General features: G+C 41.0%; 1 protein-coding gene across 4 annotated transcripts in view; it reads right to left on the bottom strand.

Annotated features, from left to right (window-relative positions):
• Positions 1–328: 328 nt before the first annotated feature.
• Positions 329–26590, bottom strand: part of PLCB1 (phospholipase C beta 1) — a 401184-nt gene continuing 374922 nt past the window's right edge. Inside the window, exons 32-33 of one of the 4 annotated variants that reach the window (XM_040611967.1) lie at positions 22783–22847; positions 3551–3662 (exon numbers count right to left, since the gene is read on the bottom strand). In XM_040611967.1, coding sequence (XP_040467901.1) covers positions 22809–22847 — 39 coding nt within the window. In that variant the 3' untranslated portion in view covers positions 3551–3662; positions 22783–22808. Of the gene's footprint in view, positions 3663–22782; positions 22848–26590 lie in introns of all 4 variants that reach the window. The other 3 variants (XM_040611968.1, XM_040611965.1, XM_040611966.1) reach the window with 3 other exon arrangements.

The following is a 26590-nucleotide window of genomic DNA, read 5'->3' as shown; positions in this document are numbered from 1 at the left end:
CAAAAGCCTGTCGTGTAAACCGATAAATTTTCTTACCAGTTCATGGTCTGCTGTGCACTTTTTTTGTTTCCCATTCTTTCAGCACACCAGCAAATGCACATTTTCCTGGGAGGGGCAGGGGACAGACACCTGGGCATGTGCAATTTCTTGTTCTCATAGCGGTGAACACAACAGCCTGCAGGGAAACTTCACTGACTTCTTGAGGCACTGCCCATCCCAGGAGCAAAGGGGTCAGGGTGAGGTCTTCGAGGTCAGTAAGGTCTCCTGAGCCGACAGAAGCTCTTGAGAGCTTCAACCTCAAATCAAATGAACAGAGCAAACAACCGTCTTGTGTTAAGAAATTTTTATTTGTCCTTTGGATCTGTAATGTAAGCACATAAAATTACAAGTGGAAGAAACATCATGCCACAAAATTGCATAGAATTTTTACAAAAATGTGAATTATGCCTCTGAAACACTCATAGATCGAGGAACCAAAAAATATGTACATGTTAACTGAGATATTTCATCCTACTTTGAAAGCAAATCATCAAGGACTAATCAATCACAGATACTATTAATACAATGTACAAGAGCAACACTGATTTCAAAGAAAGGCAAGCAATGATGTCCCTTTAGTTATTTTTCAGTGACTAGCTAATACATGAGCATTAATTAACATAATTATGAACATGTTAAATCTAAAATGTCTGGCCTTCGTTAGAATTTTTAAAATTCTGTTTATACTGCCAAACCCAAGCTATTTTCAGTAGTGTAAAGATATCTGAAGTGCACGACCTAGTTTAATATAGACAGCTCTATTCTATACAGCAGAAATTCCACAATACAGCATTTCCACACATTCAACACGGAACAAGGCTAATACATAAAAGGCACAAGACTTGCACATCATAAAGACCCTTTTTTCATTATCTTACTCTAGTTCAAGTAATACCAATAGTAAATGATATCTGTTTCACCGAAATAGTTTTAACAATGCCAGATGTACAGTATTACACACTACCTTACACCTGCAGAAAGTGGCACTGTACAGATATAAAAAAATGTGAGTACAGGAAATGGTCAAATACAAACGGACTGTAAAATGACTACAGCTGATAGTATATTTAATCCAATCGTTATATTTATTTATTTGTAACTATAAATAAAAGATTAATTGGTATTTGCCCAAGTTTCTTTGAAGACTGTGGTGAAGTCCTGGCTCCGCTGAAGTCCACAGGAATGTACCACTGAAATTCAAAGGAGCTAAGATTTTACCGAAAAGCCTGCACTGTACAATGGTTTCTATAATGCAATAGTCTGCAGTTTTATTGTGAACACTGCTATAAGTTTATTCGTTTAATAATTTAGACAATATGTCATTTTTACTTTATAAAATGCAGCATTACATCTTGACTCTCTACATTTTCAGTAAGTGATTAAGACTGATTTCAAAGTGCAAAACAAGGATTAACAGAGGATTCACCTTTCCTAGCATTAAGATGAAAGTAGGATTTTTTAATTTCATGTTCACTAATTTCATCATCATAAACCAGAATAGTTTAATCCAAAATACGATCTCCAAACAATGTGCAATTTCTCTTTTTTTCTGCTCTAAGGTTAAAAAAGAAACATCAAAATACTGTTTGTTTTCCAAGATTTGAACTTATATATATATACACACACACCATTATTTAACTGAAAACTTGAGCTCGATTTCTATTTTATTGCTTAAATTTAAATAAAATAAGTTACTTCAAAGTACTAAAATCCTGAGGGAATGGAAGTAAAGTAACTGAACTGTTACGATGTATTAAAACGCCTCTCTATGTAATTGACTGCTTTCGCCGATTGCATTTAAGATAAAGTAAGGCCCCAATCTTGCAAACATGTATGTGAACGTTATTCCCCAAAACAGCTGCAGTGAGCCCAGTGGTGTGCAAGAAAATGTGAGTTTGCAGGATCAAGCCTCTCGATGCAAATCTATGTCTTTGGAGCTAGTTTGTCCTTTGCCCTAAGATGCCTCTTCACCACACAGCTGAGGGAAAGGCCTTTAGCATTAGGCATTGGCTTGGGTACAAATAAGAATCGGTCCATAATTCTTCATTATTCGTATTTCTGTTAGTATGGGAATCCAGAGAATAGCATTTCTTTACCTTTTTAAATATCCTGACTTTCACACAGTGTCTCTCTGTCGTTGATATAAATCCCTCAAAATGTGCTGTTACTTCTCTCATGCATATCATACAGTACACTAACTCTGATTGTTCTTATTTTAAGAAGTCAGATAAACGGATTACTATACATTTTTAAATAACAGTGATCAGGTTTTTATATTTTGCTTTTAAGTTTCAGACCTTAGTAAAACTGAACCTCAGTCTTAAAAATAATGGAAGATTCTGTTAGATTTCAAATACTGTAGTCCTAAACATTTCATAATCCTATCAAATTCAATAAGCTTAAAATATGATACTTAAAATCAATACTTTTGAGTCTGCAAAATATATATCAAATTTATATTCTAAAACTACTTTGATTTACAACACTAACACCACAAAAAGAATTTTATGACTCAATGACTATTTTATAGCAGTATAACCCCAATGTTAGCTTTCATAAAGATTCTCTCTACTCATGTATCCCTGAAACATTTCATTTGGCCAAGAGACCATGCCGACTTCAAACAGAAACATGCCGTGTGTGTATATAGACGGATGTGTGTGCACATATAGCTATATATATATATACAAACATATATGCACTCACACGGTTTAACAAACGCAGATGTACACAGACACCGACAATCTCCGGGCAGTTCTTCTCTTTGTTTTCCCCTTGTCCCCACAGTTCAAAGAATTTTCAGCAGCAAATATATTTCTTTCCATGTGATAAACATATCAAGAAAGCAAGCCACCAGTGCTTGCAAAGCTAAAAAGGATTAAATGTTTCAGTGCAAATGTAAAATGATGGTACAGCTGTCAAGGTGCAGTTATAAAGAAGGAAACAAATATGATTAAGTACTGTTGTAATATTCTGTAGGATCTGTATTAGTTTGGAGCACTTTGCACTGGCACTTCAAAAGGAAATCTGCACACATTTGTCTCTGAACAATACACTGGTCTTCATTAAACATTCTCAACAATGAACATGGGCAGAAAATTACCCATTGTAACTTGGCCAAAAAAAAAAAAAAAAAAAAAAGAGGAGAGGATGGTTAATGTATTAATTTTTCCATTACAACTGCACTAAGCTTTAGAATAATAATAAGATGAAGAATGAGAATGAAGACCTTTGCACAATACTTTTTATAAAATGTTCCTTTTGGGAAATGTGCACTTGAATGCAGATTCCTCCTGCCTCCCGAAGCGCTTCAGTGGCAGCTCACATCGGGACAGCGGAGACGGGCAGCTGGGGAGTGGTGCGCCCTGGCGCACTGATTGTTTCTTGGGCAGTTAAAAAGTAGTATCAAACACTTTTTCTGGATTATCTTCTTCCAATTCCTCTTCACTTTGCAGAGGTTTATGATTTGATTTTCCACTGTCAGATGCCAGGGAAGAGGGGGCAGAACTGTGGTCTCCATCTTCGCTGATTTTCCCTTTCATGGCTTCCTGTACAAACTCCAGAATTTCCAAAGGCAGTCTTTTGAATTTGTCTTGATATTCCTGATCAAGTTCCACCTGCAACTACAACAAAAGAGACAAGCTGTCTTCTGGGGTATCTAATGTGACCAGTGCTGCCGTATGGGGAACAAACCACACGAGGTAGGGGGGAAATTAATAACACATTTTCGCACGATTCAAGAATATATTACTTCCTTTTTCATATTAGTGCCACACATCCAATATGCCTATCGATTTCCATGCAGTCATTGCAAAGCTGAAGGAACGTGCAGTCATTTGTGCATAAGGCTGGGTTTGGGTACCATCCTCAGGTACCCAAATCCTTAAAATATATGTGGATTTAACTGTATTCGTGTCCATACTCCCACTGGCTTTCACATGACCTGACTGAAGTGCAGTATGGATCACAGATAAGCCTTTGAAAGAGCAAGGCTTTTATTAAGCTTCAGTTAGCTAATCACACATTAATCACACCACAAACACTGCTCTGGAGAACAATATAATAACTTTTGCCAGATTTCTTGGGTTGGAGAAACCACTAGGAAAAAGTCAGTTGTCAAAGGGAGTCAAAGAGGGAGGGTAATGAAGTTAAATTACATTTCTTAGGGCTAGATCATGGAAAGTTACATTATCTGATTAATGCAGTATGTGTCTTGGACATTACTGGGGAAAAAGTGTCACATCATCAACAGGATGCAAAAGGCATGCAGAAAGAAATCTGGCTATCAGTCTTCAGGAAGCTGTGGGTCCTTTCCCAGTATTTATTTGTATAGCCTTTGTTTTTAGTGCCCATATTAGGATCTGCATGATCCATTATTTAAAAAACATTAATGCGTATGAAGGTTTCAACTGAAGACAAAGCCAATTTTTTCATCATAACCAATATAAGCACAGCAGGAAGCAAAAGGGTGAGTTCCAAAGCCAAACACGCTCTGTTTGTCCTCCATCCATCCAACCATCCATCCACCCACCTTCTTAAAAAGAGGGAGTCAGTTCTGCTAACTGTAGCTGCAGCAGTTTTGCAATAGTTTCTTAGGCATTGTATTTTGAGCTCTGTTTTTTTCCAGGATGCATGAAGGTGCTATGAATTCTGATCCTTCAGCTCTGTGCTTGAGCCTGTCCTATCTAGTTTCAAGTCTCTTTCACCCCACTGCAATAGCTCTCAACAGGTAATGCAAATTTTCACTTGAACATTAGGACCTATACTAGTCTTACCATCCTTGACCTGCCCACAGCATGTGACTTTACCACTACCCCTCCCTCTGAGCCCTGCCACTCCCATTCCCCATGCTTCTGTCCTGGTTTTCATCCTGCATCTCTGACTTTATTTTTGTGAGGCCTCTTCTTCTTTCTCCTGATGTGCAAATCAACGTCCTTAGCTCACCTGGTCTAGTTCTACATTCCTTAATTAGACAGATTTTGCAGCTTTTCTTTCTCAAGATCTAAGATCTGGCTTTTTCGTTTTGGTTCCCTTGCTAAAGCTCCTTTCCTGCCTTGTTTCTGGCAATTTTCCTGCTGTTCTGGCCACAGTTTCTCACCTTGGTGTCAGAGTGCTGATAAACACCGGGTCTGAGGCACAAACACTTCCACTGAATACACCCTGCCTCTAAAGTATCTATTTCTATCAGCTGTTAGACAACCACTACCATAACACCCTTCCTTCATGTGGTACCCTTCTTTTTTTCCTGATTTTCATTGTTTTCTGGCTTTATGTCTAGATACAAATTTTTGAAGGGATCCTCCTTTTGCCTCCAGTTTGCTAACACTGCCAAGAGCACATGTGTTACCAGAGGCACAGTGTGTAGCATGGCTGGCAGAACAAGCCACAAAGGATGCTGATCATGCCTCACTGCCCAGCTTACCGCCGGGCCCTGCAGCCCCAGGGCTCCACTGAGTCACCGAGAGGCCACCTCTGCACCGGTCTCTGCTTCCGAGCGATGGCAGCACGGCACTCATGTAGCCATATTGCAAATCCAAAATTATGTTCTAGGTAAAAGGTCTAACACCATGGTGCAATCGTGCTTGTGGCTACAGTTCACTGCTGAATACCCGTGCTGCCGTGCTGCTTAAACAAACAGGAGGGAGGGAGGGGAAGGTGAGTCCTTCTGTTTATTTATGACAATTACCCAAAGACGCTATCACCGTTAGAGGGTGATTTATGTTAGATTTATGCCCAGTGTGGGGCAGAACATTCCTTGGGTTAGTCTGAGCCAGCAGCGGCGGCAGAGGCAGGGCACGCCAGCGGGCTCCAAGCGCTGTGCACCATGCACGCCAAGTGCCACCGTCTTTTCTGGCCCAGGAGCATTTGCTGCAGCCAGGCTCTGGGCTGCTGATGCAGATCCGCAGCAGTGCCTGAACACCCCACAAAGCCAGTTAAAGGTTCCTGCAGGGAGAAGCAGCTCTGTGTACGGTATTTTTTATAAATCTCAGAATCATAGGGAAGGCTCCAGGGCACTGGAAGAGAAAGCTTTATAAAAGGACATGAATTTCTTTCTACAGCAGTGTCTGAGCCAGAGATGGGCTGCTGCATTTCCCCACCTCATTGTCGTACATGGATTTACTGAATTTGTAAATTTTGGACACCTCAGGTATAGAAGGAGGTATATAAAAATCAAAAGTCAGAGGAAGTCTCCTGACTCTCAACTTCCTTCAGAACCTTGATTTGCTTAATTAGGTTTAAGAGCAATAGAAATATTTGAAATCCCTCAGAAACTGAACATTACATGAACCCAGTGCAACTATAAGCATGTTGTTAGATAGCAATTGCGCCTAATATTCACCTCCTGAAGCGCCTCCAGTGGATAATCCCCCCCTAAGTCAAGCGTTTAACAGAAAAGACTTGAGTCTGGAGCGACCTCTCTCTCATCAGCGTCCCCAGAGACAGCCTATATAGACGTCTAATCATAAGAAGGTTGAAGATAGTTGAGAAGGAGCAGGCAGTAGACAAGGAGGGTTGATTAAAACTGCAACTGTGTGTAAAAACTGGTTTTCTTTTTGATTTCAAAGGCACTGCCAGTCCTTCCCCTTGCTCAGCTTCAGACAAGCACCTCAGAGCCCATTCCCTGACCCCCGAGCGATCACACAAGACTCCATCTACATTGATGAGCACAACAGGCGAGCCTGGGTGCAGCACAGCCACAGCACTGCCAGACCCAACCCCTCACTGAAGTCTTCTTCACCAGCGTGGGGCTTGCAAACCCACAACGGTCTCACAGTGCGTTGGCTGTGTTTCTCCTTAAACAGCCAGCCCTGGGCAAAACACTGGCAAACAGCTGTGGGTCAAGGTTAAAGAAACAAGTTGCCTGTTAAAGCCAGCTGGGTCAAACAACCCAGTCGTTTTCCTTTTAAAAGCCTCCGTGTCCTTCTATTAGATGATGATAACCATGTCCTGTGGATTTACAGGGACATTACGGTTCATTCCTAATGGAAAGCTGCGCTCCCACTAGTAGCAGTAGTCATGTATGTCTTCTATTTCGCTCGCTGATGGCACGACAAGGTGCCATGTCAGTGTGTGTGTGTAAGTAAAAACCTCTCTGCACAACCAGCACCCCACCGGACCCCAGCCCAATGTGGCCTTACTGTTCAGTTTGCTGTCCCTTTGAGTTGCTTCCCATCACAAGGCCACCTACCCTGACCGCTCTGCTCTCTAGCTACTAAACAAGGTGACCTACAATTGCTTCTAGGATTTTGGCGCCAGCCAAAGGGGGAAAAATGAGACTGATGGTTAGACAGGCAGATCATTGTCTGGACCACTCTTCCCCTTAACACATAACAACCTTCTTCCTGCTGTTATCTCACTATCTGCCCTCTTACAGATGCTCTGTCCCCTCTTCAACCCCCAACAAAAATTACTTAATGTCATCTCCATGTGGCTTTAGCATCCCACAAGGGGTTGGACACATTATTTCTTGTTCAGGTAAATCACACTCCCATGTACTTTACTTACAGGCAATGAGTTAATACTTCAGAATTTGGAGCCATCACCAAGTGTTTGCAGTGGGGTCTCTGGGGACAGATGAATGCATCAGGCACTCTTGCTGGCTGTGGCCAGAAGCTCTAACTCTTGAATGTTACGTTTCTGCATACTTACCTTTTTTTTTTTTTTTTTTTTTTTTTTTACCCAATAGTACTGGTTTAAAAACATCAGCTGATACTCACATAAGCTTTACAAAATCGGTATCAGTATTATTATCCTCAGCTGCCTCTAGTTTCAAAGACTCTCCTCCATTCCATTTATATGATTGCATATCAAACTAGACATCCACCAGCGCAGGCTCGGAACAGGCTGTGGACCACTGGGCCACCAACTTGTCCTGCTCAAAACAACAGTAGATATGGCAAGGCTTTGGTTGCGACTGTCCTACCCCTGTCAGCTACACCCCACAAGGGTTTCCACAGGGAAGCCCCTCTGACTTCAGCCAGCTGTTTAGGCGGTGTGGGTGACGGCGGGGCTTGGCTCATGCACTCTCGTGCCCTGGGTGGACACCACCGTATCCATTGAACCATGACTACAACCAACACAGCCCCTAGCTGTAGGGACAGAAATACATGAGTAAGCCCATGCCTTGGTGAGCAGAGCTCCTGGCAGCCAGCCAGCTGTCCAGCTGATCAGCTCACATTTTCTTTTAATTAAAAGGGCTCCTTGGCATCCTTGGCTACAATTGCTTTCCAAAAAGGGTCATCATTCAGAGAAAGGCCTCAGCAACCCTTCCTTGGAATGTGCCAGGGCAAAATGAACATGGTTGTTCAGCTTAAAGCAAGGAACATTTTTTTTTTCCCTCAGAAAAGGAAATGGACAGTATTATTAAAATTATTTATAGCAGTTATACCTAGCTGTTATTATTAAAACTACCAAAATAACATAGTATTAAAATAGTGACCAGAACATCAAAAACAGTAACTGTGATCAATAATTACAGAAGCAGAAATTGTGGGTTCAGACTATCCTGATCAAGCCCCTGTAGACTTTTGCATACTTGCAATGTGATCTAATGAACTTATGTTTCTACTAAGAACAAAAATAAAACGATCACATGAAAAACGCAATGTGCTGCCAGCACAAGTTACCAGGAGAGCTTGAAGACAAGAGGTGGATACACAGCAGCTGATACGCAGCACCGCTTCCATCTGACCTCCCCCCCCTCACTTTGGCAGCTCAAGGGAAAGGGAAATTGGGGGGGAAACCATGTCCAACCCATCTCCCTTCCTGCCAGAGCAACACCTTTGAAGCTGTTAATGTGAACACTGCTGCTCTTTCCCGTTGTACCTTAGAAGTGGCATTTCGGAAGTTAGTAATGAAAGTGTTTTCCAAACAATTTTCCCCTCTTTTCCTTCCCCATACAGCTTGAGATACTGCATGCTTGGTTTGCACAGTGGTGTGACCTCGTAGCATCATTCTCCTGATGTAAGATCCCATGCCAGCGGCATCTGATGCAAAATCAACCCACTTCCACATAGACTGGGAATCGTGCCAGTTCACATGTTTTTTTGAAACATATTTTCAACTCAAAAATAACAGAAAAGTCACTACTTAAAAAGCATTTAAACAATTAATCTTCAAGCAAAAATATTTTGAGAAAGTTATGTATGAAATACAACTAGTTAGACATCTGGGTGAACAAGCCCCACCAAAATGCAACTTTTTTGAATAAAAAATCATTAACTATGGCCATATTTGTTTTGATAAAGTTCTTCCACTGCAAAAGTTTGATATAACTCCAAATAAACTCTTTTAAGTAACAGATTTTCCATTCCACTTGCAAGTTTTCTGTAAGGCCAGTTTTGGAGTTTTGTGTTTATTTTCTCTCTCCTTTTAAATCTATCATATTTTGCATTATTCATAAATACTTTGTTTCCCTGATCACACTCTTTCTTTCACTGAATGATGCAGTGAATTATGAATGAAAAATAATCCAAATATCCTTGCTCAACAATCCAGGTAAAAAAATGCACTCTGAGGACTAAACAGTTTGGTATCTCCCAACAATCTCTGATGTTTCCAACAGCAAACCCTTTATTCTCAATTTTTAAAAAGATATTCAGAATTTTTGAATTCTGATTATAAATGTGAGAAATTTTTGAGTTGCATTATTTTCCCTTGAGGCAGAGGGCAGCAAAATATCAAAAGAATTACTTTTTTTTTTTTTTGGTATTTGGTTATTGTGTTTATTCACCAGTTGAAATATGATACTAATTTGTATCCATAATTACTGTAGCACTACCCACATGCAGTATAATATTTAATTCCACATAAACAGTACCTGGTCTTTTTGTTTTACTGATGAGAAACCCAACTGCATTAATTGCTTCTGTGCAATTTCAGCAGAATGTATTTTGACAAGAGGCAATAACTGGTCACTCCATGATCCTTAACAAAAAGGGGACTGCAACCTCTAGAGGATATTTCTATTTAGTAAAGCTCCCATTTTCCTTTTCACATGTCATTGGAAATGTTTGTTTTGTTAACACCAGCAACACTGATCTTTTTGCTAGTCAGTGACAGCATATTGCAGCAGAAATACTGGTCTGAGATCGTGGCCCCTTTCTCACTCCTCCCTTGTTTCTCTAAATCTGCTAAAGCTCCAAATACTTATTTTTCTTCCCTCAAATGTTTGACCCATGTGCCTAAAGATAAGTTTGAATAGAGGATTCGGGGCTTTTAAGACTGCATCAGACAACAAATATGCATAATGTCAGCGACCTCAATTTAGCTTCCAAAATAGCACATAGGACTCCCAGATTAAGGGTACAGACAGCAAGCAAGCTGCTGTTCTGCTGCCTCTCATTTTCAGAGCTTACTTAATTAGAAAGCCATTCTGGAGGGATACAGCATTAAAAGATATATGAGCAGCAAGAATTGTTAAAAGCAGATGGAGGCTTGATAACAGGGAGAGTGAAATTGAGGAACAGAGCTCGGGGATCAAGTGATTTATAGGCAGCAATATTTGTTTAATTGGAAACAGTAGGAGTTTCTTCTGAAGGACCACGTTATTCCCTCCACTAAGCAGATTTCTGCTGGGAAAGCAAAGAAGTAACCATTGCTTAGTTGTCCTCATGCCTCGTGGCTGCAGTCCCTCTGCAGCATGCCGCATGCTACAGGGGGCTGCAGAAGATGGTGACTGGGAAATGCACATTCTGGGGAAGCTGTTTATCCAGGCCTGGGAAAGGAGTTAACAACTCTACGTGTGCAGAGAGCACCTAAATACTCTCTTTATCTTTTTCTCTCAGTGACTGCAAGCAAGGAACGTGCCACCTTGTTAAAATTTAGGCTTAACATAGCTACTCAAGGACAACATAGCTAAGTGTGAAACGAAACTATTCAGGTAGCTGAGGTTTTATCTCAAAAGATGCAGGAGAGTGGAATCATTAAAGAAAACCTAAGGGCACTCATTATCAGAAACGGCACAAGGAACGGCACTGCACTAGGTAAATAACAGCCAGTGCAGGATATGGCTTTACATCGACTGGAAAGCTCCCATTAATGACTCCTGCCCTCAGACAAGGACATCTCAGTCTTGGTCCATGCCCATCACCACGTTTTCAAATAATGGTTACTTTTGAGACCATGAGAGACACAAGGGACACCAAACCCCGGACTTTCTCTCTGCCAGCCCCACACCACACCCTTCTTCTGCCAGATGAAGCTCCCCTAGTCCTTCGCACAAGGTCTAACACACCAAGCTGACCCTCCTGCCCCGCAAGGTCTCTGTGCTTTTCCTGAGCCCCAGGAGCACTTGCTCAGGAGTAGATGCATTTTTGACTGATCCATTAGTTCCACCCCTGCCTTCCCATGTCAACAGGGTGCACCGTCCAGATAGGCTCCTTCAAAAACTGTCCCAAGACGGTCTTGAAAAGAGCCTCGCTGTAACACCTGAAGCATTTCACAGGTCAAGGAGTCTAGAAACCTTACACTGTGTTATCTTCCCCGATTCATATAATCCCCCTTTGACTTCCCCTGTTATCTTCCAAGTTTCAGCTTTGTGTCTTTTCCTATCAAAGCACAAGTGATTTGCTCGTGTCTCCCTAATGTGCAAGTCCCCATATAAATGAGTCCTCTAATATCTGCTGTCTCAAGGCATTAGCCTGTAACCTCAGGGCCTTCATCAGTCTGCGTCTCCACCTTTATTAACTGCAAACTCAATTAAACCAATGGGACTGTGAAGAAACCTGGGACCTGGGCTCCTACATTTTTAACACTCTCGTAAAGAAACTCCTTTCTGTATAGTAAACCAACACCTATTCCAAGAGCTAATTAAAAAATAAATGTTTGAGTGATAAGATGCCCATCAGTGTTGCCCAGGTTATACATGTATTATATATTACCTTCGCTGGAAACTTTTGAGTTGGAGAAGCTCCTTACAGCTAAAGCCTAAACTGGTGATCTTTTCCTGCTGGCAGTTGTATTGTTAGTAGTAATTTCAGATCTCTTGCATTTTCTTTAAAGAGATAGCTTTAAATCCTCTATGGGAGGGTTTTCTTCACAATTAAATTTTGTTTCCCATTTCTTCAAAAGTACAGCAGTTTATTCTCATGCAAAGCTGTGTTCTGTGCCTTGTAAGCTGTATACTTGGAATCACTCTTCTTTCTGATAACTATTTTGTGTAATTGTTTCCTTTTTGTGGATAAAATGCTTTCTCAAGCTGTCAAGCTTTTTTTGATGACTCCATAAATATGTGACCTATGCATCTCATTATGCATACGAATAAAGATAATTTGAGCTAGTATGAATGGGAGAAAAATCCCTTCTCTATGTGCATGTATAACATTTTAAGGCTAGATTCTGCTCTTTTTCATTATCACTGGAATAAGTTAGCTTCGCTGTAAGCAAAAGAATCTGCTCAGTTTCAATGCAATAAATGCAGAAAGTCTCAACTACCATCACATACTGCCCTTAGTTTATTGGGGTGGATCCAGGATAAGTAACTGTAGCGACATAGCTCAAATACAGCTTTTTAATTAGTCCTTTTATAAAGCACTGTCCATATTTTGGGTAAGGTCTTCAAAACAAACAACAACAAATCAGGGCATCTATTACCTTCTAACAAGTAATTTTTTTGCTACTTCCACGATGCTTCCAGGGCACCCTGTAAACAGGCAGCTGACTGTCCAACAGCACAGGCCTTGGAAGAGTAGCAGGATTGTAATTCTCAGCTCAAGAGGTCGTAACAGTCCCTTGGAAACTCCTTTTAAATGACATCTTGAGGTTATAACAGCAACAGTATATTCCAGAAATATTTCAAATCCCGGGAGGGCCGGAGTACACAGGGCTCTGAGAGCTGTGCAGCACCATGACAGCCAAGCAGGATGTCTCCAGGGGACCCTGGAATCTGCAGGGCCACTTTATGTACAGTGTGTTTTTCCCTAAAAGTGGTGGTGTCCCACAGAGCGAGAGATTCTGGCTATTTTTGAAAGAGAAGAGAGACAAGAAAAGAAAGCATCAGGTGCTGAAGGCCTCCTGTGTGAGGACTCAGGAGCTGATGAAGTACAGATCTGAAAAACATGTGGTGAAACCCACAGCACAGCTTTTGGATGCTTGCCTAAACTGAGCTCTGAATACAGTTTAACAATGTGTTTTTCAGTCTTTCACATCCACCTTGCTAATAGATATAGTGTTGCCTGTGTCTGAGTCTTGGCAGGACATCTCTAACAGGTCCCATCAGTATTGCAGAGAATTCCCGCCGAGCAGAGATTTCTTCTCAAATACGACAAAGAAAAGGAAATAAATAATCTATTTTCCTGTGTCTCTCTCTAGTGGCATCACTGTGCTGCTCAATGGAAAAGGAACAGAGTCACGCTACGATTAAGTCTGGCACCTCCTTTCACTGCAATGCCCTGCTCTGCCCTTCCTACTCAGCCCAGACTCCCAAGCCTGTTGTGAGTAGTAAGAGCTCCTAACATACACAGGGGTCTGCCGATCTTGAGACAGCATGTTTCTTAAGGTACATGCTCACTATAATTTCCATGTCATTCATAATTGTCAGGGAACTGCAGAGAGGTTTAGAAGTAAGCCATCATTAGTTCAAAAAATAATCACACTGATAAAGCCTTACGCTGCACTTTGAAGTTTACCTTGCACTGACTATATCTCTTCACATCAGAAAGCCTCTGCAGGATGGAGCTTCACTGAAAAGTCTGCTTGGAAAATTACTGAGCAGTCAGTCCTTCTGTTAATATCCTGTTAAAAATGAATGTTTTTAGACTAGAAAGCAAGGACGCCATGAATAAAGATCAAAGCCTTAGAAGTTTCTTTGAAAATCTTTTCAAGTAGTTGCAGTTCTGTAATCCCTTGTAACAGCGAAGGCTATTCCAAAATATTTCCTAACTCATTAACAACGTGAATCACAGAATGGTTTGGGTTGGAAGGGACCTTAAAGATCATCTAGCTCCCACCCCACTGCCACAGGCAGGGACACCTTCCACCAGCCCCAGCTGCTCCCAGCCCCATCCAGCCTGGCCTTGAACGCTGCCAGGGATGGGGCAGCCACAGCTTCTCTGGGCAACCTGTGCCGGTGCCTCACCACCCTCACAGTACAGAATTTCTTCCTAATATCTAATCTAAATCTACACTTGTTCAGCTTAAAGCCATCACCCCTTGTCCTATCGCTACATACCCCTTGTCAAAAGTCCCTCTCCAGCTTTCCTGAGGGTCCCTTCAGGTACTGGAAGCTGCCAGAGGGTCTGCCCGGAGCCTTCGCTTCTCCAGGTGAACCACCCCAACTCTCCCAGCCTGTCTCCATAGGAGAGGTGCTCCAGCCCGCTGATTATCTCCATGGCCTCCTCTGAGCTCGCCCCAACATGAATCTGGCTTCCTCTTTACTACTAGCAGAGACGTGCTTTCTCCCCAAATGATGAAGCAATTTAGTCTGACCCATTATTTTCTAACATAACAAGCTAACAAAAAAGAAATCTATTTAGAACCTGGCAGAAGTTTAACAGTAGGGACAGAACCACTGTCCCTCATTTTCCATCTTCCAGAAATGATGGTTCAGTATTTTGGCCTTTGTACTTCCAAGTGTCAGGAAAGTTTTGAGGCCGAGTTTAACAACGACAAAAAGTTGGGACTCTATTTAGATTTATATATTGGTATAATATGTATATATTATGTAATTATGAACATCGAATGAAGATGAATCATTTTTACTAAGGATACAGAGTCTAATACTGTTTATGGCTGCTCTGTGTTTATATATAGTATCTTTAATTTCTCTACTTCCACCATTATTTGATCCATATATCTACCACTTCTCATTGTTTCATGCTGCATTACACAACACACTTATTTATTTTTTTTTTTACTTGAGAAGCAAAATTAGTGTGGAATTTTAACTGTAACTCTTAAAAACTTTATAGCTTAATGTAAAAGCAGCTCCGCCCAGAGGTTCAACCTAATTAAAAATAGCCTGAAGGTTTTTACTTCCTAATACTAGAATGAACTTAAAAGGATAAAAACCTCCTCTTCTTGTCTGTACTATTATTACTGGATTAAGCAGCACTATGCAATGAGAGGTTAATGGAGCCATCCTCATGATTAAGTTCAAGGGATTAATATTTCAGTTCAGTTGTTTTTTATTTAAACATCTTTTCCAAAGGTCATATTAGCACTGACTACTGCAAACTCAGGCAACTCTAATTATCCATCAAGTTTAAATGAACCATGCAGAAACCTTTATTTCAGTGACGTCCAGCAAGCATCCTGCGATGCAAAAACTGACATATAAGGTAACTTCATAAAGCTGGATAAACAGGGCAAAGCCCGTCCCACTGCTACGCTGAGCAGCTTGAACTCATGCCTGCTAAAGGGCATACCCAAAGCTTGCTGAAGTTTACAGGATGACAGGGATTGACTTTGATGGGTTTTGGATCTACAGTACTGACAACCATGTAAGCACAGGCACAAACTAACCAGCTCAAATGATGGAACTACTGGCACAAAATAACATGAAGCGCATACTCCTTCCCCAACAGAGGTCTGAAGGTAATCTGACTCAAAATGGAGACGTGCAAAAATCATGTTTGGGAGGTTCAGGGTTCTCAACTGTCTTGTCTTAGCGATTTAAAGGAAACAGCACAGCACGGAAGAGTCTAGGAAACAGGACGTTGCTGCTTAAAATCCAAGCCTGCTTCAACAGACAGCTAGGATAACAGATTTCCACAGAGGTGGTCAGATGCCATTCTCGTGTCCAGACCTGACCACAAACAGGTTTCTGGGTTTCTATTGAGCACCTGAGCTCCATGAAAAAGGGAAACAGCTGAAGGTGTTTTGCCCTCTTAATACTTATTATGGGTGAAGGACTACTACCCTGATCATGCTGCAGTCCAACCAGCCAGCACAGATGCTGAGGTCAACTCTTCCCTAGCACAGTGGAATACGTCCAGTGAGCTATGGTGATAGAAAATGTGTGTGTCACAGTGCTTGCACATTGCAAGTCTGCACCATAGCATGCTTTTCATCTTGCCGTGCAGTGGAACATCTTAAAGTCCTCTTGAACAGACCTTTTAATGATACTGCCAATAGCACTGCTGACTTTTGTGGTCAGACCTTCCTGTTGCCAGGAAAAGGGAGATGCAAATTCCCTAGAAGCCAGCAGAGACAGAAAAATAAGGGATACTACAAATTAAAACTACTTAGAGAATCAGTTCCTTTGGTATTTCCTTTCCTCACTGGTCTCAGTGGGCCACAGCAGGTGGATGTCACACTGGGGCCTCCCTCCAGATCTCAAGCCTACTATAGGAAGAGTGAGCTCTTATGCTGACATCAGCGTGTGCTGGATTTGGTCCCCAGCTTCTCTGCTTCTGAAGTCAATGCAGTTCATTGTTAGTTCACCAGAGATGAACTCATGGAACTTCACCAAGTCCTTTGGTTTTTTTTTTCCACTGAGAAGCATGCCATCAAAACGTATAATAAGATCTCCTTAGAGCTCCTATTTGTTTTTAATCTGATTTCATTTATGTGTATCACTATTGGTAGCTTCTATCTTTGAAAAGTTTGGTACCATGCAAAACCTTAGTAAGAAAAAAACCCACAACTGGCAGTAAAACAAAACCTCTTTCCATTATAAGAACTTATCTTTTTAATGCTCTGTCAGTGTTTTATTATTACTTTGGTACTTGACATCTTCCAAAAACATTAAAGAATTTTTGAGAGTTCTTACAACTTTACAGTGTATTCTCTGATGCCAATTCTGATCACGATCTAGTTGAAGATAAGTTTAATGAACACTAGAAAAATAAAAGCCTTTCATAAGTGATCAAGTTATTTGAAGAAGCAAAAGAATACTTTAAAAACATTGGCTGCTTGGTTTAAAGCTCTATTTAAAATATGTGTAGAGTACACAGTTTTGTTGAGGATAAGAGACGTTTATCTTGAATTTTGGGAGTATTCCAAATGATGGTAGACAAGTATCAGAAATGAGATTATTAACTTGCAAAAAACCCCTTTTAGAATGACAATACAATGACTATAAAATGTCATCATCTTTCCCCCATCTCATGGAAATGTGTTTAGAACTATAGAAATACAGACAGGCATTAAATTTAGTGATGGTGAGTGAATAATTAAGTCATCTGCTACTCTCCATAACGGCAAAAAGATTATTCTCAGTTAGTTACAGAAGTTATTCCTAAAAATTTCTTATCACTGATGTTATTTAAACTTTCTTACATATCAATTAGTTTGAAATAATAAGTCTTTAGGCTATCCATTAATTGCAGCACTGTAGACACGATCTGTATTTAAAATTATGCAATGAAAATTAAGCCAAAGCACCAAGCTGTCTTGGCTAACAAAAAAGGTTTCCTCAGCCCTTCGGATAAAGAAGGAGAGATAATGGGGGCACGGAATTCACAGGAGAACTCCCTCAGTTTACTATTCTGTCTTGTCACATGTTAACACAGACTACTGGAGCTACAAGCTGTTATCCACGTGTTTAATTTGCAGTATTGCATTTTCAGTGCATTCATTTTCCGGTCGAACGGTATGACTGTTTTCAGACAAAAAAGAAAAGAACTCCAGTGATTAATGCAAAAGAAGGACAGCAACATATATAACCCGAAGGACAGCTGATTAAGAAGATTCTGCAACGGGATCATTTCCAAATGCAAGGTAAATGTGGATGGGAAATTTTAAATAGTTACTTCTTTAGAAGTTAGAGGGAGGCTGGTTGCAGAGGAACATCTGGTCTATACATCAGAGGAAGGCACCATTCTTAGTTTCTCTCTCTCTCCTGCTGTTATGGCCCTAGGCTCTCAAAGAAGGCTTCAACCCACTCTTTTAAGCCTTGCTGTCTTTGCAGAACAGACCTTAGGACAACTGAATTTCTCTTGTCTGGTCATATTTTGCTTCACTGATACACTGAAACGACAATTTGGCATTTGTACCATTATAGATGGTTCATGCTGGCATCTGTCAGAGGCACACAGCATGGACTGCCACATCAGTCACGGCTGCTGCCTGCAGCCGCTTTCCTCAGTGGCACTGATGATGGGAAGTGAAGTGGAATTATTTTAAAAAGTGCAGCCATGAATTGATAGGTGGGTTTTTTCCCAAATCCTCTACAACTGCAGCACCAACGAAGAGTCAAATGTAACATTCAGATGATTCAAACAGATCATGGGAATGGTGTCTTCCTGCCATAGGGATTAGAAAGAAAGCAGCTGCAATACTCTGCGTTGAAAAGCATGCCTGACGGAGGTAATCATACCTGAGAGTGATGCTTCTTTAAAGTCAGGCAAACGGCAGCAGCTTGCTGTCAGTCTTCCCTGCATGCTATACCAGCAGGTACAGAGCTGTTCCACCTTACTGCCTCCTGTATCCTGCGCTGAATTGTGCTTTTAAATAAGAAAAGGCAGAGCATTGGGCAGCCAACTTTCTGTGTGTAATACAGCTCTTTTTCGCCTCAGACAATAGCGGCTTACACTTCTGTGCACAAAAAAAAGACAGCCCCTTTAACGTTCAGCCTAGCCACTGTGAGATTTCCTGATGTCAGTATCCTGCACTTGATATGTGACTCTTTTAAAAGACACTAAAAATGTTCACTATTATATGCATGTTTATTAAAAAAGTGCTCCTCGTAATATTAATAAATGGTTATAGGAGAGACACAAGGGTGAATACCGAATCAATCCTCTTAAGACATGTCTATATGCTTGTGGATTCACGTACTCACAAAACAGTGGAAAAAGGGAAAGCATATGATTATTTTTAAGTAAATCAAAGTCATGACCTCATTGGTGTAAACACAGATTTCGTAGAAAAAATCATGTTACTGAAATATACAAAAGACACAGCTCGTTCAGGGAGGACAGGTACAAAGAAGGTCTTTGCTGAGATACTCGTCAGACATCTTTATTCTTTTTCTGGCCACCAGCATATTGTAAGAGAGGGACCTGCTGAAAGTCTCTGGGTAATGAGGGAATTGGACATGAAAATGGACATTGTCATGGTGGACACCTGTAACAGATGACCACACTGGGAAGACTGGGTGGTGAAGCTTACTTACGTGCCCAGAAAAATTTGCAAAAATGAATATAGCAGGGCACAGGATATGTCAGTCCTTAGCTGGCAACATTCATATTTACAGTATGTACTCTCTGCTTTACTGGTGATTGGGTGGAAAAACAGGTACCTACGTCACGTAAAAGATCTGGACCTGCGGGCAGGCTTACTGCTTTTTCACACTGTACCAATTCCTGCAGCAGCCAATAGAGAGGATCTTGGCCTATGTAAAATCCTCAAACATGGTTTATATCACTGAACTAAATCTACTTACGAGGGAGACGCAACCATTAAATGGCAACTGATATTACAAGAAATTAAGCCCAGTCTTAAAAAAACTCAACAAAACCAACCCCCAAAATCTTAAAAAGTAAAAAGTTAAGTAATAATTTAAAAAATTGAATTAATTTTCAACCAATTAGTATTTTCAAGTGGGAGCCACAGTAGTGCCTGTCTGAATACAAATGGGAATGAAGGGTATTCCAGGCCAAAAGGAGACATTAACACTGTCGTGGAATTGGGAAGAAGGTACTGCAGAATTTATTCCATTATGTCATGGAGAGCGTGAGCACCTGCTCAGAATTACAATGGTCCCCCGAGAAAAAGAGTGACAGTGAGTTATTGTTCCCAGGAGCTTCTACAATTTCCATGCTACTTTGCATTACAGGCTCATATATCTATCACACATCAACTCCAGCAGCATCCAAGCTGTGTGGTATAAGGTGTATTACTAAAAGAACAGAGAAAGATTTAATTGCTGCCAAGGCCGTCAATCCTATCAGGAATACTGAATCCTGAAACCCAATCTCTGCTTTGAAAACTGAACCTGCAGAATTTTCAGCAGAAAGGACCATTTTAAGGGTGCAAATACCACACTGAGATCTCACTGACCTACGTAACACCCTGCGGAACAAAACTGATCCAAACAGGCACTTCTAAGTGTACTAATATAAATAACCCAATAAGGACCACAGATCAGCTACTGTCTACACCAGGGGTCCTCAAACTTTTTACACAGGGGGCCGGCGCGCGGATGCAGTGGCAGGCAGTCATCTGCGGCTGCTTGGTTCCCCCCCAACCCCCGGCGGGGGGTTCTGTAAATACCGGGGGCCAGATTGAGGACCCTGGGGGGCTGTATCCAGCCCGCGGGCCGTAGTTTGAGGACCCCTGGTCTACACTAATAGTTTGTAGAAATACTAGCCTTCAGGATGAGCAGGTTGCGAAATAATTTGCCCTATGAGCTCCATGCCATATGTTCTATTCTTCTTCTCAGAGGTCTGGTTTCCTTCTAACTGCAAGAGCAACTGGATTTGCCCAGGTCCCCGCCATCGTCCCAAGATAACCTAATTTGACCCAGGCAGGTGATATGAGGTTGGCCTTGAATAGTTTGAAATGTGATGTATGATGAGAACAGAATTTAAACAAGTACTTCTGGGTTTTTTTAATGTTCACTGAGTTGTTTCAAGGCAGCCCAGCTCTATTCCTATCCTCCTGCTTTTCAAGAAAGGAAGACCAAACATCCCTCAGGAAGAGAAATCAATATTCTCGTGACACACACAAACAACAAAGAAATCCCAGTTCCCTAGTGAGCAACTGCCAACTCAATTTTGCCATCTTCAGTAAGTCAGTCTTCTGAATACTGTCTAGAGCCCATAATGAATATGTTGGCACCTTCTTCCTTCGCAAGTACTTTGCTCAGGAAATGTACACTTTTAGTTGCCTCCCTTGTGTCCAACAGGAGAACAACATTCATGAAATCTAGGCCCTGCCTAGCAGTTTCAATCTTTCACCTTACCACAATGATAATTAAATTATATTTAGAACTGTGTTATTTTTAACAAGTGTTTGAAAAAACGATCACTTATTTTGCAACAATAAAAACATTTAAATAAACTATAAGCATGTAATGATATGAATAGATACATGAAGAATATGTTCGTGTCCATGTGGGCAGAGACAGGTGATTCACAGCAAAAAAGCCTGACAAATCAAGTTATAGTCACGCTTTATCAGGCAAACTTATGTAGCATTTACCTTGCAGTATAGAAGTCAATTTGTCTTGTGCAAGGCACAGATCAAATGTACAGAGTTGGTTCCTTCTTTCTTGCCAGTACATGTCCACAGAAGTACACATGATAAGTACTTAAAAAAATAACAAACATAAAACCCTAGACAGGTTGATAAAGCAACTCACGGGGGAAAGCACAAGGAACCAGCACAGCAATGCTGAAGGTGAATCACTGCTAACACTGGTACCGGCACCACACAGACTAGAAGAGGAGTCGTCCCCAAATCTGAGCCTTGGTCGTCATTAGGAGGGACTATGAATTACAGAACAACTGGTAAGACCTTCTGCAGGATGGTGAAAAGCCACAGAAGGATGTTCCATAGCGAGGAGCTGCAGCTCTCTTGAGAAGGCTCCTTTTACTCCCGCACACGTGTGTGAGTTGAGCCCGAGGACGCTGAAAAGCAAACACTGCCTGCCTGGCAATTAACCAAAGTCCTTTGCAACCAGGTAACTGCAGCAGACAGGCAGGTTTTGTTACCAAATTCAGTCCTCACCGAGAAGCCACGGCGGTTCTCTCCTCAAAGACAAGCAAAGCATACTAAAGCATTCCAGAAGAAAGCAGCAGAAGGTGAAATATTAAATAAAAATACAAAGCAAGCAGGATTCACTGATTCAGTGACAAAGGTGTGTGGCTTATTGCTACCCCCTGGGCAGTGAAAACTCAAGATCTCCTGGCATGACTGTATTTACGGGAGGTTTCAGGAAGTTTGCTTATACATAATTGTGTCTGCTGATAGCAGAGATACCCCTGAAATAATGGTTCTTTCTATCAGCACGTTCTAATCATCAGCCCTTCTGTAAGCAGTGATAAAACCTCTTTTACTTTAACATACTTTCATCTTCCAGGCTTTGCCTGCCTTTTCCCAGTTGTCTGCTGTTCCCTTCCTCCTCCCTGAAAAACTCACTCCTTTACCTCTAAGCTTCCCCTTTAGGCTTGACTAATCCATTTTTACTGATTCACTTTCACAAATTCTTTCTCTTTGTCCCCCATTTTTCCCTCTTGCTTGATGCCCTGGTTAATCCTTTCTTTATCCCATACTCTGGTGTCCCAGATGACAAATCCTTAATTTATCTGCTTGGTAAGCTTAATCTTTAGACATACCCAGAATTCCTACCTTCAACACCTTTCCCCATCTCAGACCTCTACAGTCAGATGCTCTCAATTCCTACCCCCACATCCTCCCCTCATCAACCTTCTTTACCCCTTCAAAGAGACATTTCATAGTGCCTGGTTTTCTCATCTGAGAGTACTGCAGCTACTGTGAGCAGAGAACAAAGGATATTCTGATGACCCAAAGGGCTGTGGAAAGAAAGCTTGTATAATCATGCTTTTACACAGTCCCTGACCGCTGCACTGAGGTGGGGCAAAAGCAGCAATAAATAAAACAAGCAGGGAGACAATGGGGTGGGGAATGATTTGAATAAGCCACATTGCTTTCACGGGATAAAAAAGGATGCAATGGTCAGTGGCAGCTTATGTTATGCAGCTAGCAGATAATAATTCTCAAAGATTTCAGAAGAACCACCAGGCAGTAAATCGTGGACGCTCCTGACTTAGTTTTGACATGTAAAAGGAAAACAACATTAGCATTACTAGATAAAAAGGGGAATGTTTCACTCACTTTCACTATAGTCTCATATTCCATTTCTACTTCTGTTTTTCCTCTACTTCTTGTTCTTCTATGCTCTTTAAAACAAAACCAAGGATCATTTCAATTTGATGCGATTAACAATTACTCTAAGCTGAAATGACATAATTCTGTGCATTACAGTAAAATAACATCTCTTTAATCTATGCACTTAATGAAAAACAAAAGAATACTTCATGCTTCTGTGTGCTGGCTCATTAATATTTGACTAGGTACACGTTAGTCCGAGAAACCAGTCTTTTTGTCACCACCTGTCACTCCATACTACAAGAGGATATATTTCAACTGTGTTACGTGGGAGATCTGGGTTTAGTGAAAGTTGCAGCTTATGCACATTGCAAGAAGTGTCACTTTTTTTTCTGGGAAGGGGAAAGAAGCATGTCTCTGAAGGAAATGAGCATCAGCCATGCCACCTGAAGCATGTGCTTGAAAAAATACCTCTGGCCATTGCTGCAGGAAGGCCTCAGACTGCAATCGTGCCTAATCCCACAAACTCAGTGCAGTCTGGATGGATGGAAAGCCTTCAAGGACATCATCAAGTGCTTACAAGAGTGGTGCTGCCCCTTCACCAGACAGCCTATTCCCTTTGAGTCAGTCTTGCACAGTGCCTGAGTGTGACCAGGTTTGAGACACGCTGCTGCTGGAGATGTTACTACAGTTCAGTCGCCTCTGTCCTGAGTTGGTGTTTCTCTCTGGGGCTGGAACTTCGGTTTGATAGTTCAAAAGAGTGGCAGGATTGTCAGATTGTCCCATCGACCTAGAAGACCCTGACGTGCTGCAGGCAGCTACTGAGAGCAGACTCGCTTGGATAGCTGTGGTTCATCAAGCACCACTCTGAGCATCCTGAACTTAAAGTCTCTCTCTTGAAGAGGTCTAAGGTCTGGATCAGAGATGTCCTGAAGATAATCCAGCAGCAATCAAAAAGACCCAAGTTTTTTAGTCTGTGCAGTTACTAGAAGGTGGCTTCAAAATTATAGCCAGGAACTGAAAAAAATGGGCCAGCTTTTGGTTCTTGCCAAGTGTGGTCCTTAAATAACATTGCCGTGCCACGTTCAAGTGGCTGCAGTACGTGTCATTCCCTGTTGTGTTAGATTATTGTGGTAACTGTCTTGTTTTACTCTAAAATAAGTGTTATTTCAGTATCAAGGGATTTACCGCTTCATATGGATAGTAACTGCATTATTATATTGGTGAACTTTGTTCTGCTGGAAGAAGTTAAATCACAGCTCTTTTATGATACAGTTGGTACCACTAAAGTCTTGACACTTCCCACATCATACCCATCACACTCTATCACGCAGTCACATTGTATTTACATCGCCCAGGAGCCAGAGCTGTAATGGCATCCCATGTAATATGGTGATACTAGGTGGGAGTCAGTCATGGAATACCTGCATGCAAGTTCACTGCGGTAAACTGTGTTTTGTCTTAGCTGTCAGGTTTGTTACAAATGAAATTGAAAACTGAAACCTTTAAAAAGAAACAGAAATAGACAATAGCACAAAATAAAGTTTCTCATTTAATATTTAAAGACTAAATAGCTTCATAACTGAAGTAGTACTTTTAAAATTTGTTACAAGACATTTCCTCTCAAAGCATTTTCTTAAATTGAATATAATTATTGAGTCACTTCCTTAGTAATGGGTGAAGAAGCAGAACAATACGTCTGAGCACTGTGTCCTCATTTTGCTTTCATGCAGATTCATAAATGCCTTCTAATTGAGTCAAAATGGCAGGCAAAAAAATATAATTAGCTAACAATGTGGCTGCATTTGACTGAAATTCTGTGTGAGGGAACTTATGCCACCTTCTTATATTGTGAGCAACAAATAAATTAAACCGTTTTATTTATTTTCTCCTTGAATTCTTTCTCACCTTGGTAGCAGTAAAGTAGCAGGGCTGTAAAGCTACCGCGTTAACACTTACACAAATGGTGTTTTAAGATACATGTTGGGTATAAGATGGTCACGAAATGGGGTGCTAGTGATTGTGGTAGCTTGCACCATTTTGACATGCAAAACAAATCTAAAATATTAGCTGAGGAAGCAGAAGGTGACAGTTTGTAGCAGAAAAAAATGTAGCAGCAAGAATGTGAAATGTAAAGTGAAAAAAGAAAGCTACTTTGTTTTGCTTAGTTCCTTATCACTTTTCCTGATGCACTTCATTTTTCTGTCCCTTTGATCTATACGCTTCACTGGTTTTGTGTTCCCACTGACAGGCAAATCAGATTAAGTGCCTTACTTAAAATTGGCAATTTTTACAAAATCACATATATGTTTGTAGCACACAAACATTTTGTTACTGTGGATGTTGGCCTACTTACTTCAACGAGGCTTGTTACTACTGAAGGCGGCAGGTTAAGGTTTGATTAGAAATTCCCTTAAAACCAGTCTTGGAAAACGTTACTAAGCACCCTCTTGTTAAATTCCTTCATTTGTGCAACTTTAATATTTTTCCTTACTTTTGGCACTGTTTTTAGCCAGCCTCCCTATTAAAGAACACATCTTGGTTTCTGAAACTGTGTGTCTACTTTGCATGCAGGTGACTGCAGGTATGTATTGGCTCGTGCTCACATGCCAGGATTTGAGTGTGCAAGTAGGCACACAGCTGCCAAGGCACAGGTTTTACCTACCTGGAGGATGAACATCAGGCCCAAAATAAGTAAACATTTCAAAAAAAGAAACATCCAAAACCTGATAACACCCCCCCCCCCCCACCCCACCCCCACCCCATGTAATCAAACTGAGGATCTTCCCTTTGATTATTTATCAAAACACAGTCCACTGAAAGTAACAGAGATATCTGGATAGCATGAATTCCACAGTGATAGGAAATTACAAGGTTACAAGACAAAACTATTTAGCTGTAAGTAGGGTACACACCACTCAAAACCTGTAGTTTATAGAGCTTTTAACAATATAGTCTGTGCACTTGCACCATTAGGACACTCCGGATCCAAATGACGCCAGTGTAGCAGACGTATATTATATATTACGCACACATATTTACCACAGGGGCGCTCACTAGTTTTGGAGCTCCGGGCACTGTCTTGCAGCATAAGAAAGAAAAAGTCAGAAACAGGGATTAAAACAAACACCAAATTTCAAGCTCTCTTCCATTCTGCTGGTCATGACTGTACTTGTCGTAATTACCTGGTCTTTAAAATCCCCAAGCAGCTTCTTGGTTCTAGTGTGAGAAGTATCTTTCTGAATATACAAACATTGCATTAAGCAGCTTATTGTGAAATCTCTCATGCATAGGTAATACAACACAGAAAATACAGAATACTTTCTCAATTCATAACTAAGCAGCCAAATATCTATTGCTTTTATTAGTACTAAGACAACATTTTAGAGAAGATGCACATGGGAACTAGACTGCAGAAGAACACTAATGACACGGGGAAGTGTTAAAACACTATCTCCTATTCAAAGTCAATGTCTACCTAACGCTGTTTTCCCAGCAGTTTTCTAGAGACATCAGAAATCACGAAGTCTAGAAATCAATCCAGTGCAAGTTTAAGCTTTTAAAATACTGAAGTCAAATGTATTGTGGTTTATCTGATGATCCTGGATGTGTCCTCACTTGTGCAAAGGCCACAAAAGAGGCTGCATTTTACTTTGCTGGTTCTAAGCTGTTGTGAGAAGCTGTGTTCTGTTCTTATTTATCATGACACTACTATAAAGAACTATTGCCACAATTAGTCCAGATTTATATTCTTGCTAGGGCATAGAAACGTGGCACAGAAATTCACCGTAATAAATTATGCTGACCTAAGACC

This window comes from Falco naumanni, chromosome 12 (assembly GCF_017639655.2).
Source record: "Falco naumanni isolate bFalNau1 chromosome 12, bFalNau1.pat, whole genome shotgun sequence".
Taxonomy (NCBI): Eukaryota; Metazoa; Chordata; class Aves; order Falconiformes; family Falconidae; genus Falco; species Falco naumanni.
Note: the sequence above shows the minus strand (reverse complement) of the source record. Positions and strands in the feature narration are given on the sequence as shown.